Source organism: Notolepis coatsorum, assembly GCF_963971535.1.
Source record: "Notolepis coatsorum genome assembly, chromosome: 19".
NCBI classification, from domain to species: Eukaryota; Metazoa; Chordata; class Actinopteri; order Aulopiformes; family Paralepididae; genus Notolepis; species Notolepis coatsorum.
In genome coordinates, this window is record NC_140183.1 from 48,914,558 (window position 1) to 48,928,517 (window position 13,960).

Below are 13,960 nucleotides of genomic sequence, written 5' to 3' on the forward strand. Positions count from 1 at the left end.
ACCATTCTGGCATCCGACATCTAGGTCCAGGCTACTACTATACAGCGACTGTCTTTAGTATAGTGTAAAGCTACTTGTCAGCATAGCATCTTCATCCCACAGAGTTAGCGTATATCAAAATGGATTGGATTTGCCTAAGGGTAACACTCATATTATCCCCAGTGCTAATCTTGCCAGTACAAGTTTACAAGCCGCATGTCAGGCTGCCCAGGCTACCACTGGTATGAAGAGTGGCTGATGGTTAATAAAACAGGCCATCAAATCATTTGCATTTTCTCACGCCACTCTGAGCCTCTGACTGACTGACTAATGGTGGGCCCCTTTAAATCATTCACAAAGTCAGAGGGCTAACGGCAGTTCTTTGGCGGCTGGAGATACACAATTGCTCGCAAAAACACTCACTGTCACACACAAACACACACACCTGACACCTCCTCCTCCCACACATGCCAACTGGTCTGGAGTCTGGACTAGCCATTAGGTGTTGTGATGGAAAACACCTCCTGTTCCCTTTCCAGCCCTGGGAACTGTTGCACCTGAGAGCAGCCCAGAGGTCAGTAGTTAGCCAGCAGGGGACCTCCTTTGGAATGGGGGAGTTAACGCTCTGTATGTATCTATCTATCAGTCGCTATGTATGTATCTCGCTCTATGGCTAACGTATCTATCCGTCGCTATGCATCTAAATATATATATATATATCTGTCGCTATGTATCAAATATCTATCTCTTAATAGCTAGCTGTGCTGTATCACGTGTCATTCAGGCTGGCTGTTCAGAGTTACCTGCTACTCAGTCAGTGTATGGTTGCATGAGTGGAAAGCTTCCGTTACAACTCAAACAAAGGCAAACGGCTCAGACTGTTTTAACTGTCACTTTGACCGGCAAAGGGACCATTTACCGCCAGTGGGCATGTATTTTTTTCATTCTTTTTTCCAATATTTCCAGGTTGCTAGGTTACTTGAGGTCACTACACCTACAGTATGCGATGCCCAATCATATTTGGTTGCCAACTTTCTAACTTGTAATAGTGGCAGTGCTGGCATAAATTGGATATCAGAGTTGTGTGATTGTGTGCCACCAACCCCCTGGCCATTTCCTGTCACAACTCAACAACACTGTGATGAGCACATTGATTTAACATCTAATGAGCACACAGTGAGTAATACTGGTGTAGCTCTTCCTTAAAACAGTTAAGGAGATGATTAGGTCCATCACCAACACCTGGTAGCTCACACGGATGCTGTGAATTAATGTCAGCGTAATTCACAATCACCCCATTGTCTCAAATAAGTAAGTAATCCATAACTAGACTATGTTTGACTTATAGAAGTTCACCTTTGCCACATGGTGAGAGTGGGAGCGAATCGGTGGTACTGACTGAATCGTGGACAAAATGACAACAGTAGCTGCTAAGAAACTCCCTGGTTACAATTAAAACACAAGAACCTGGTGGCCCTTCATAGCTTTTCCGGTAGCTGTCAAACACATCTGAGTTAAGAGACGTTATAACCCCCACCTGCCCAGGACAGCCCAAATAATACAAATCATTCCATTGATTAAAACCTTGATCCAATGTGTAAACAGTTTGCAACCCTAAAAAGTCAACGTATTATGAATACAGTGACAGAATGTATTGATTGATTGAAAACGTTATTAACAGATTACAGAATGGGTACAGTACAGCTCAATACGTTAAGAAGGGGATGCAGACCAGAGAAAGACTTTCGTCTTGTTTACATCAGGGTCCCCCATTTTCAATTCATCATAGTACCTGTAGTTCCGATTTCCATTCATGAGGTCCCTGCCCGGTTCGCTCCCCGGATCACAATAGTCAAAAGCGGGGGACTCTTCCTCCGTCCAGCCCGGTGTCTTCCCTGGCAGTGCAGAGGCGCCGAGTCCTCTGCTCTCTGGGAGCTGCTGTCACACGGGGCCCTGCTCCTCTCCCGTTCCCCGGAGTCCTCTGCTCTCTGTGAGCTGCTGTCACACGGGGCCCTGCTCCTCTCCCGTTCCCCGGAGTCCTCTGCTCTCTGGGAGCTGCTGTCACACGGGGCCCTGCTCCTCTCCGTTTCCCGGAGTCCTCTGCTCTCTGGGAGCTGCTGTCACACGGGGCCCTGCTCCTCTCCGTTCCCCGGAGTCCTCTGCGGCCGGGGGGGGCGGTCGTGTCCCCGTGTCTGCACAGTCGTCCACACGGTCAAAGTATCCAATCAGATCTCACTGCCACGGCGATAGCTAGTTGCTCCACGACGCGGGCAGAGAGACCTGCTAGCTGGCTAAGTTAGCTCGCTATAGCCAGGCTCGGGGAAGTGTTGAGAGAACAAACAAGGCTCGCTGTCAAGATATCATAATAATAACAGCGGGTTCAGTGTATATTCCGACCAATTCCTGAAACGACGACAACATAAACGAACTCGTCCTCGCAAATGCAGCGAGCGACTGACTGATGTTATATTATGTGATAATTAGCTGGCTGGCTAAGCTGTTGGATAGTTGGAGTTCTGACAGACGACGACCACTGGATCTGAAAGCAGCTGTTGTCACGACCCGCGCCCCGTGCACTGTGTTCCGGCGGTGCTGCAGTCTGTGTTGCGCCGCCTGGTATTTCGGCTCCGAACTAAAAACTGTCAACTCCGGGTTGTAATCCTCCGATTCTTGTCAAGATGTCCAGGCTGGCTGACAGGTCAACTCTGCGGGGCTCCAGCCAGCTAAATATGGTGAAGTTGCCTTTCTGACACCGACAGGAAGAGGTGGGCGCTGGATCACCACACGTCAGAGCGACCAACTCCGCCTTTTTACCCGATTTATTTACGTGTGTTGTGAATACATTTCAAGAAAACCGATGCTCCGGCAGTAGGCTTTTTTTCCAACAGATATCATTCATGGTTTAAAACATCTCAAAACAAACTAGTCAGACTACTGCTTGACCTGACTCCTAGAACCCACCTCACCCCTGCACACTTTGCCAACCTAGGATGGCTTAGAGTAGACGACAGAGTACAGCAACTTGCAATGGGCCTGGTCTACAAGATACACTACACGACCAAGGTACCCATGTACATGTCAAAATACTTCCCAAAGGTCAGTGAATACCACGATCACAACACCAGAGGGAGCTCCACAAATCATGTAAAACCCAGATTCGGCTCAAACAAGGGACTAAACACGTTTCGCAATTATGCCACAACAATGTGGAACGCCCTACCCAAAGCTGTAAAGGAATGTAAATCACTACCCACCTTCAAAAACACTCTCAAAGAACACCTACGGGAGACTGCAATTCAAAACTGGCCCCTACAAATGTCCTAACCCAGTTGTACAATAAAGACCAAGCATGGCTTTGTCAGTATTCCAATGTACAGCCCCACCCAACCCCACCCCACCTACCCAACCTCCTCCAATGTACAGTTTCCATGTCAAATGTATGTCAGTATTCCAATGTACAGTGTCCCCCCCCCCCTACCCAACCCCCCCCCCCCCCCCCCCCCACCTCCAATGTACAGCCCCACCCCACCTACCCAACCTCCCCCAATGCACAGTTTCTATGTCAAATGTATATACTCTTCTTCTGGATTTTTTTAGTATCACAAACAGTACTGTATTTGAAAATCTGGTATGTCATAAATGTATAGATGTAGCAGTACTGTCTATCTGTATGTCATGTGTGTCATATGATGAATTGAAAATGGGGGACCCTGATGGAAACAAGACGAAAGTCTTTCTCAGGTCTGCATCCTCTTAACAATTGTATGTATTGAGCTGTACTGTACTGTACCCATTCTGCAATCTGTTAATAAACTTTTCAATCAATCAATCAATCAATGATGAAATGTAATAATGAGAAGTCAATCAATCAGATGTACTCTCATAATACTGTCTAGTGGTATACTATCACCAACTAAATATGAATTTAAAATGGGGGACCCTGATGTAAACAAGACGAAAGTCTTTCTCTGGTCTGCATCCCCTTAACAATTGTATGTATTGAGCTTTACTGTATTGTACCCATTCTGCAATCTGTTAATAAAGTTTTCAATCAATCAATCAATCAATCAATCATATCACCGATATTTGTGGGGAATGAGTTTTTTTTTAACGCATTCACCTCACGAGAAAACTATAACAACATATGTGCACCACAAAAAAAGCAACACAAACAAACAAAGTAATACAAAACAAATTTATTTTCTTTAAAAAATAACCATCCCCAACAGAATCCCCCATACTATTACATACACAGAGCCAAAATAAGTTGCTTCCATCATGTCCTCTCATTCAAATCTATTGGGAAGTGCTATGAGAAGGACTGTTCTTGATCAGTGGCTTCATATTGCTTAGTCAGTGAGGCTGGGCGGAGAGCAGACCCCTGTATTCCACATGACGCGTTTCCAGGGCGACTCCCATTTCGTCCCCCTTCTTTGCAAGGTGCTTTGTGGCTTCAGTGAGTGAAGAACTGCATCTGGATTCAGTGGTGCTGGGGCTTCCCCCAGGCTGATTTTTTTTTAACACTGGCCCCAACTGTGAAAGGCCCCTCTACTGGTGAGCCAAAAATACATAACAGGTTAATATATTTATATATACAAATCACCTCGGACACAATGAAGGATCGGTAAAATGGCGTACAAAGGCATTTTGATTACACAAGTTCATAAACATGATTCAAAAGTAAGCCCATCCGATTGCTACCGTCAGGTCCCTTTCAACTCAAAGGGGCTCTAGTCTCTACCCATCAGATAGGATGTGAGGTGCTTAAGGGCAACTGAGGTGGAAATCAGACTGTCCCCACAGTGCCCTCTTGAGGATACACTCCGACACTACTCACAATAATTGTAATAATAATACAGGAAAACAAAAACTAAATAAGCAGTCTTCAACCATTACACAATCGAGGCAAAATGACTGACAGGCAGCGGGGCTCCTATCTCTATGGAAACCAAAATAAGGTGGCTCAGAATATCCAGTCATAGAAATAGTTACATGCATTCCCCCCCCCCCCCCCCCATAAAGCCAGAAAGTTACCAGAAGTGAAAGACGGGGCATATTAAGTAGTAATCAGAATTACCCACCCTAACCTGCGTAGCAAGCCCCTATCTGTGTTGCCCATGCACACAGCGCACCAATGGGGATCGTCTAGCACAGGCTGGGGGGGGGGGGGGGGGGGGGCAGGGAATGACGCAGGTAGGTGTCGTTGAAAAGGGGAATAGGGAGCATGGGGAGTGGGTGATGTTGGAAGAAGAGGGCAAGTGTCCATATGGTTTGGGTAAAGGGGGGTAAAGGGGCAAGTGCATTTGAAGAGGAAGGGAACTACATGCCAAGAGTGGCACCAAGTGGGGTTGGGGGCGTGTCCTCATGTTGGCTAAACACCTGCATGTAGTAGTAGGAGGAAGAGCTTTGTGTGAAAACGTGAAAGGCGTGTGTTGGGTGTCGTGTGTGGGTGGGTGTGTGGGTGTGTGAAGGTGGATGTGGGTGGATGACAATGGAGTGCGTTGTTATGGGGCCTCATCTTCACTGATGACCGTAGGAAAGTGCAGGAGGATTGCAGCAAGGTCAAGTGCTGAAAGTCTTTTCAGCCTGGCAGCAATCGGTGATGATCTCAGACTTCTGTTTGCCTGCACTCAAATCTATATAGGAGAGGTGACCTTGCATATTGCCTTTGTTAAATTGTTGAGCAAGCGATGAGAGTGTGGGAGAGAGTATTATGTCAAAGGGGTTCTTGTGTTCAGCATTGGGGCAGACAAGTCTCCCCCACACTGAAGAGAAACAAACCTTGAGTAAATATATATATATAAAAATGTAAAAGAAATAAGTGCCTCGTAATTACTAAAAGAGCAACACATACAGAGACAAGAGAGTATCCTCCTGTTTTAAGTGCTCCTTTTTCCATGGGTTGGCATCACATTTGGCTGGTTAATGCTGGTTCAGGTGCATGGGGTGCAAGTATATGTAATACATTCTATGCAAATGGTTGCAAGTATATGTAATACACTCTATGCAAAATCATTAAGCTAGGTTTGCTTCTATGGGCTAGTTCTCTAAGGGACTGGCCAGCCGGCACACCTACCTCTCATGTCTACAATATGCTACACCTTGCTCGGTCTCCACTAACACAAAGACCAGAGGGCTTAACCTCACACACGCTAAAAAACTCTTTACGCGCAGGGCTGGTGGCATCTAAATGCTATCGCTAAGTGCTAATGTACCATAACCTCCCGCTCCTTGAGGTTGTTAAAAACAAAAAATAACATTATTCAAATGTTATAATAACATATCACAATAATAATAATAAAAACAAATGTAGTTCATAACAATGTTAAAATGATAAGTGTGTGTGTCCGTTACCACCCCTCTAGAGGGGCCCCGTACCAAGGGGCAGGGAACACTGGCATCCGGTGTGCGGATGGGTACAGAGGCAGCATCTTGGTGGCAGTCAAAAGGTTTTCAGGATCCATTTAGCTTTTTACCGCCCGTTTTTCTCCCATCCGTATTGCATACATAGGAGTGTGAAGGTAGCATACAATAACAATAACAATAATAATACCCATGTTTAAAATAAAATACAAAATCTACATGAAAAAAACAATAGTCCTGGTAAAAGTACAAAAATAATAACAATAATATTCATAATAATTTGTGAGTGCATGAGGCTGCAAGAGTCTGCCTGTGTTTTACAGGTGAAGGGCTTTGTTGTTTTTTCAGTTTTCCTTTCTTTTGAGCTGGGCCAGACATGGGAGGCCTGTGGAAAGTGAGAGTGTGTGTGTGTGTGTGTGCGTGTGTGCGTGCGTGTGCGTGTGTGTGTGTGTGTGTGGTCAGACACAAGGAGGTCTGTGGATAGTGTGTGTAGGCAGTCAGACACAAGGAGGCCTGTGGATAGTGTGTGTAGGCAGTCAGACACAAGGAAGCCTGTGGATAGTGTGTGTAGGCAGTCAGACACAAGGAAGCCTGTGGATAGTGTATGTAGGCAGTCAGACACAAGGAGGCGATAAGGAGGAAGGGATTTGGGACGAGGTGATGGTGGCTTACTGTGGGCTGTCTGCCCAGTCAGGTAGGAATGATGAGGGAGGGGGGCAATGGGGATGGTCAGTGGAGCTCAGGCGAAGTACATGGTCCTCAGGGTGTCATGGTGGATCTGAACAGCTTTGGCCAGCGCCTGAGGATCCCGACCGTTGCTCTGACCGGACACGTGGCTGCCCTCCCCGCTGCACAACGAGAGAGAGAGAGAGAAGACACAGAACGTAACTGGTTGTGATCATACCTCAGTAACAAGAACCGTTGTCGTGGGGAGTGAAATCGAGAATCGAGATTCTGTTTTCTAAGATTAAAAATAGATTCACAAATACCAAAATTGTATATTTTTCAGTTTTCAGTCTTGGGATATGGTTTCAAGTTTCTCATGATCTTAGAACTATAATTGTTAGCTTGCTCATCAGATTGCCAAGAAAAAGACAATATAAAAGCTTTGTAAGAGGCAACGAGAATAGATTTGAAATGGAATCAAGATTCCCACCCCTATAATATTGTCGACCCAATAAAACCAGTGCTTCCAGCAGCCTAAGCGATTATAGCTGTGTTTGATGTCCCCCAATTATTTCCAAATGAATGGGGAAGAAATGTCAAATAGCTAGGACTCAAAGCAATAACCTTTGGAAGCCTTTCGGTTACGACACAAAAGACGCACTAACCTGTCGTGTTCTTTGTCCACCAGATGGTAGCGGGCGCGGAAGGCCACGAGACGCGCGTAGTAGGCAGGCGCTGGGATGGAGACAGAGCGGGTGCAGCGCACGTAGGTGTGGCACAGCTGGTAGGTGAGGATCTGCAGCTCGTCCGCGGTGAAACGATTGTCGTCCCACAGGACGTAGTAGTGAGAGGGCCGGCTGGTGCCCTGGGGACGAGAGGGCCGTTTGAAACACCTTGGTTACACGTTACAAATTCAAATCCCAGCATGAATAACAACCTTCCATCTGAAGCGCATTCTAAATATATTGTATCACCATCGCTTGTGGCATCGGGTGAGTGCATACGCAGGGAGCTAGTTCAGAAGGGGGGGGGGGGGGGGGGGGCAGTAGTACACGTCATCAGACTCGTAAAATGTGGCCTCCAGTCCCATCACAGTAGGGGGGGGGGGAAGCATTTCACTGCCATTGTACTTGTGTAATGTATACATGATGAATAAACATTTTACTTTGATGTTTCATTGTGTTAGACCCACGGCTACACCTCCAGAGGGCCTAACAGTAGTAGATTCTGGCATTCACCCAATACCACATACCCCTGAAACTAGCTACATCTCCCCCTGTGGCACAAGGTGCCCGTATGCGTGTCTTCTGCGCCGGAACTGAGCTACCATAGCTGTACCAAAACAATTAACCAACAATTCAAAGAAAAGGGGAAATGGTGGTAATATTGCAGTCAGGTATTCTTTACCTGTATGCCAGCGTGGCTACAAAGATAAAAGTCGAACTCGAAGGGGTGAGTGATGCTGGTGTCCACGGTGGTCCCTGCAGGAATGTTCCCACTCTTTCCGATCTAAGAACAAGACGACACAGGGCCATCAATGGAAACATATCCCACCAATTTTGATGCTCCCCAAAAAAAACTAATAATAAACACATAGGAAAACATCAGAAGAATCTTTCTCAATATCTAGAATCTGAAGGTCAGAAGAATTGTTCTCGATATCTTGATTCTAAGGTCAGAAGAATTGTTCTCAATATCTAGATTCCAAGGTCAGAAGGAACACGTGGGAAGGGTAAAGACTCACTCTTTCAGACTTGTCGGCGCAGAACAGGCGTGTGTGGTGGCGTTTCTGGACCACGATGTAGGTGATGCCTGGCTGGTAGTCCTTCTCCAGCTTGATGCATGCGTCTCTGATGGCCAGGAGCTCATAGTGGAGGATCTAAACCAGGAAACACCCAAGTGGCCATCATCACTAACGATCCTTTAGACCAGTGTTTCCCAAACTCTGGGCCGCGACCCAGAATGGGTCGCGGACCCGTTTTTATTGGGTTGCCAATAAAAAGTAAAAAAATAAAATAAAGCTGTAGATGTGTTGATTCAGTTTGGCACCACATACTTATGTGAATCTGGGTTTTCTACTCTAGCATACCTGAAAAACAAATACAGAAACAGACTAAATGCTCAGCATGACCTCAGAATAGAACTTTCAAAAACCAAGCCCAGAATAGATCTGCTGGTTCCCACATACCTCTCATTCGATTTCATTGTGTGTGACGACCCTCCCGCACACTGTGTTGTCTTCCTCTGGGCACACCTGGGCCGGGGTGTCCCAGGCAGGATATCAGAGAGAGGCTGCCTCTGGTTCTCTGGCGAACTCCCCATTTAGTTTTTGGTTCTTTGTTTGTCTGGTTGTTGTTGGTTATTTTGGTTCATTTGTTTTGGTTGCTTTTACACCTACACGTTCATGCTACACATACACTCATCCACACACTGCTGAAACACTGGTACTCATATATATTGGCTGCTCTTTTAGTTAATTAAATAAATATTTTGTTATTTCCAAAATTGTGCCTGTGTCTCCCTCTTCTTGTTGCGAGCTTGAGCCAGTTCGTAACAGTGCCATAGATGAAATATTATACCCTTTCTAGCATGATGTCAGGTCAGTAGAATTTTTTAATAAGTCAGTACAAATTAATCAGAATGTTGCTCAATGTTGGGGTTTAACACTTTCAGAGCCCAAGCTTAACCTTGATTTACCGGTTGAATGCCCACCATCCACTTCAATGTTAGCGTTAATAACGCCTAATCTATGTTTTAAATTATGGCTATGTGTCTAATCTGCCCGTCGCTTATCAATGACTCGTTTTCCAGTCAACATTGTCGAAGCGGATTGTTTTTTTATCGGTTCATTTTCGTTTTATAGCATTTTGAAAAGCCCTCGTTTTCAAGGGAAATAAAAAAGATTCCATGATAAAAGACGTTTACTGGAATATTCTAGAATACACAAAAACGTTGTAATTTTTCGGCCTATTTATGAATGGTTTTCAAATAAACGCTAGATTATCGATAGTATATGTGTACGTGTATCTGAGTTCCTCATCAGCGATCGCGCACACACACACACACACACACACAGGGCAAACGCTGATATCTCAGCGAATACAACTCTGATTATCCCAAGACTGGTAAAATAGATTCCTTACCTCAGATCAGATGTTCTCCAAAAAGATCATTTCAATTCCTGATCGCCATTCCAAAAATCGATCACTACTGTCTACTATCGATTGGCTACTGTGAATATATATTCCAGGCTGATTGTCCCGCGATGACTTCCATGTTGAGCAGACAGCTTGCCAGCTCAAGGAGCCAGCTCCACCTCTACATATCGACTGATCCCAGGTCAGTCTAAGCGACTGACGTGCAGTTACTCAGGGATAGACGATAGGGGGCACTTTTTTCCATTCTGAGCTGCTGGAGGAGCTGCTGTACCAACGGGAGACTCGGTTGATGAAATATGAAATCAGATCGCTAATAAAAAAATAAAACGCTAATACACGTCGTGGGCATTCAGGCATTGGGCTGATAAAACGTCATATGACGTCATGGGCACTGAAAGTGTTAAGGTTGAGGGACTGAGGGAGGGGGTAAAAAATGGAGAGTTGAAAAAGGGGTGAGAAATAGAAAGGAGAGTAGAACATGTTTGTTCATTTAAAAGTGTTACAAAATTGTATGTACATATGTTATGAGCAACTTAACATTACACTCTGATTATTGCTGTGATGTACTTTTATAATTAAATAAATACATTTCATATACATTTGAAATTCATGGTTTGTTGTGTTCTTTATCAGTAGTTTATAAATGTATGTTATGGCAATTCATGATGTATTTTTGTAAGTTTGGGTCCCGGGGAAACACCAAATTTCTCTTTTGGGTCTCGAGCTGAAAAAGTTTGGGAACCCCTGCTTTAGACAGCTGGATCGGGTGGAGCAGTTGGGTCCCTTTGGGTCGGTCTAACCGGGAGCTACGTGTTCACCACATTTAGCAAACCCAAAATTACCCGCCTGGAATCCTGTAATTAGCATCACCTGTTGCCAACTTACCTCAAGCCTTTACACCATTTTCCTATTAGTAGGTCTGGGTATAGTTTTAAAATGTTCCATGCCGGTGCCAATACAGATACCTGGGATTCGATACAGGTACAAAAACAATACTTTTTTCTCAATACCTTACTTTGCAGAGTTATATGTGTCACATGTGCTGTGTAAGCCAATCGGAGGCTTTGTTACATTTTGGATGATTCCGGATTGTGGTTGAACTGATGAGATTAACTACTTAGGTATCTAAATTCGGTGTTGAATGACAGCATTTTATGATACTCGATAGTATTGAATCGATTTATGCCGTAAGTATCACATTTCGATACACAACCCTACCTTTGATCAAGTAAAGTAATCCATTCTGAGACATTTGTACTTCAGGTCAAGTTCTTTCCAAATCTCACATGGTCACATGCCGGCTCAACGAGCATAAGAAGACCCAGCGATTTAATTGGGTCTAATGTATGAATAATAACAGGCCTAGCGAACCGAAGCGTCTTCTAATTACATGCATCAGTTTTCCAGTCGCAGTCTAAAATCCTTCCGGTAAGATTTCTGACCAATGACAGAACAGTTTGCTCACACGTGGCATTTGTTTACAACATTGGAGCTGCTTTTGAACGTTGGCGTATGAACACAAACGATTCAGGGGACAAATGTAACCTCGTTCCCAGTCTTATCTCCTCCGTGACAATTGTATTATTTTAGCCACAGAATAAAAAAATAATAATAACGCCCCTTAAATCATGTGAAGTTACTGTGTAGTAACTCTTCATACTTTACATAGTGCATAACCCACACACACTGGAATCGAGTATTGTTATATCTTGAAATAATCCAAAACATCAATTTCAACTTGGCCCTAGCGTTCTGCGTAGCCTACCTGTGGCAGCTGGCCTTCAGGCACTCCGTCCCTGTAGAAGATGATCCTGGTGGGTTTAAAGCGGGTCGACTTGTAGAACTGGATCAGCAGCTCACGCACCATGTAAGATAGATCTTCAATGATCTCCTGTCTGGGCCTCTGGACCCTCACTGTGGCACAGTACCTGCTGGGGTGGGCGTCCATACTGCCTACCACCTGGAACAGATAGGAAAAAAAAAAAAAAAAAAAAAACATCATTTTAAATAAAAACACACATCACAAAAGAACAAACAAGAAAGTGTTTCATTTCTCACTGTAAGTCATTCACTTTTGTGACTCAGCCTTTTGACTGAAACTATTGGCGCTTTAGCACCCCCTAGAGGCTGTGATTGGGTGGTGCGGGAGACTGCTCTCGTCAACTTGTGTTTTTGTCTAAACAATTACAGTACACCACATGATCATAACTGTGTATCATATGCCTCTTCAGTCAGTCAGACAAACAGGGAGAGAGAGAGAGACTGAATCATCCACCCAAACATTTGCCTCGTGTGACTAAGTCGTTTGTCATAATCACTCAGCGACCACATATCCAATCACAGGAGCGACGAGGTAGTGGGGAGGCGGTTTACAGTGACGTAATTTCCTTTTTCGACTATGAGTCAGTGCAGAGCCATTCACTTCAATCCCTCATTAACTTTCTCCCCTCTCACTAGTCTGCGTATCCTTTTCCTGCCTCATTTATTACAAATCCACCCTTACAAAGCTAAAGTGACCGCGGATGGATGGAACGGAGGCTCCAAGAAACACCCTAATTCTCAGTCTAGGCAAACTCCCTGACCACAATTAATTGGTTGACCAGACATTAATTGTCCATAAAAAAAACACCCTTTTAAAACGAGACCTAAATAACAACAATGTGAATGTCTAGACATAGAGGATGGAGAAGGCTCGTTCCTGACAGTTCTTTAGCCCGAGAACAGGGTGGTAGTGGATGTTAGCTCCCCTTCAGCCACTGTGGAGACTTACAGCAGTGATGGAGGGTTTCTTCCCGTCTCCAGCAGGGGGGTGAGTAACATCAGCTCCCAGGAAGATGACCGGCTGCTGGAACACTGCTGACCTGAGAGGGGACATGGAGGTGTATAGAAACCACACTGGTTCATTAACACATTCTGCGCCACGCAGTATGCCCATCTATACCACTCTCTGCCAGTGCTGTAACCCTATGGAGTGGCTCACCTTCTTTGCAGGGCTATAACTTTTTAAATATTATAGCTATATCGACATTACTATGGCCCATTCAACATCGGGTATCTATCGTTCCGGATGTGGGAATGTTATATTTTTCCATTCATACATTGTCGTGTTAGTACCGTCGTGAATATAAGTATGTTTTTAGAGTGTATAGCAGTAATTCCTAGAACGTGCGTTATAGGCCCCGACGCATATTATACATAATCGATTGGCGTTTCGTTCCTATACACACTATATAAAAAAATTCAAATGCATATGATCGCTATACATTATGCTCCATCATGCGTGAAGGAAAGGGGGGGGGGGGGGGTCGTTTATGATTCCTTGATTGTCACTAACGGCTTTCTTTAGTACGACACCACACGTTGATCGGATAGATTGCAATGAAATAAATGGACAATCGAGCTGGAATTAACGTTAGATTCCTCTTACCTGTGGCCGATGCGTCTGGTGAAAATTCCAATTATTTGATGTCGATCTGCTATATCCATTTTCCGTTTGTATGACGCAATAAACGCCGAAAGCATATTGATTCTTGCGTCTCGAAAGCGATCCCATGCATTAGAGTGTGTATCTTGATCCACGTTACAAGATATCTCTGCCGGAGCTTTTTCCCGATGCACAGAGCGCCACATCCGGTTTAGAGTGGAGTACAACTCACCCGAAATCCACCAGGCGGCGGTATTGAGGCGTTGAAATATCAGACAGGGTCCAACTGGCTCCCGGAGCCTTCCTGGATGAATTATGAATGCCAATAGCGAATAAAGGAAATAATGATCATAAAAACGAGTAAACTCGT

The 13,960-nt window shown here is 44.8% G+C and overlaps 2 protein-coding genes across 3 annotated transcripts in view; both read right to left on the bottom strand.

Moving 5' to 3' along the window:
- ago3a (argonaute RISC catalytic component 3a) overlaps window positions 1-2,672 on the bottom strand; it is a 114,383-nt gene extending 111,711 nt beyond the window's left edge. For both annotated transcript variants that reach the window (XM_084335791.1, XM_084335790.1), the window contains exon 1: window positions 1,772-2,672. In XM_084335791.1, the coding sequence (XP_084191917.1) occupies window positions 1,772-1,790 (19 nt within the window). In that variant the 5' untranslated portion in view covers window positions 1,791-2,672. The remainder of the gene's footprint in view (window positions 1-1,771) is intronic.
- Window positions 2,673-5,144: 2,472 nt separating this feature from the next.
- ago1 (argonaute RISC component 1) overlaps window positions 5,145-13,960 on the bottom strand; it is a 40,352-nt gene continuing 31,536 nt past the window's right edge. The window contains exons 14-19 of the mRNA XM_084335792.1: window positions 12,937-13,027; window positions 11,932-12,126; window positions 8,753-8,887; window positions 8,416-8,517; window positions 7,674-7,873; window positions 5,145-7,190 (exon numbers count right to left, since the gene is read on the bottom strand). Of these exons, the coding sequence (XP_084191918.1) occupies window positions 7,082-7,190; window positions 7,674-7,873; window positions 8,416-8,517; window positions 8,753-8,887; window positions 11,932-12,126; window positions 12,937-13,027 (832 nt within the window). The 3' untranslated portion in view covers window positions 5,145-7,081. The remainder of the gene's footprint in view (window positions 7,191-7,673; window positions 7,874-8,415; window positions 8,518-8,752; window positions 8,888-11,931; window positions 12,127-12,936; window positions 13,028-13,960) is intronic.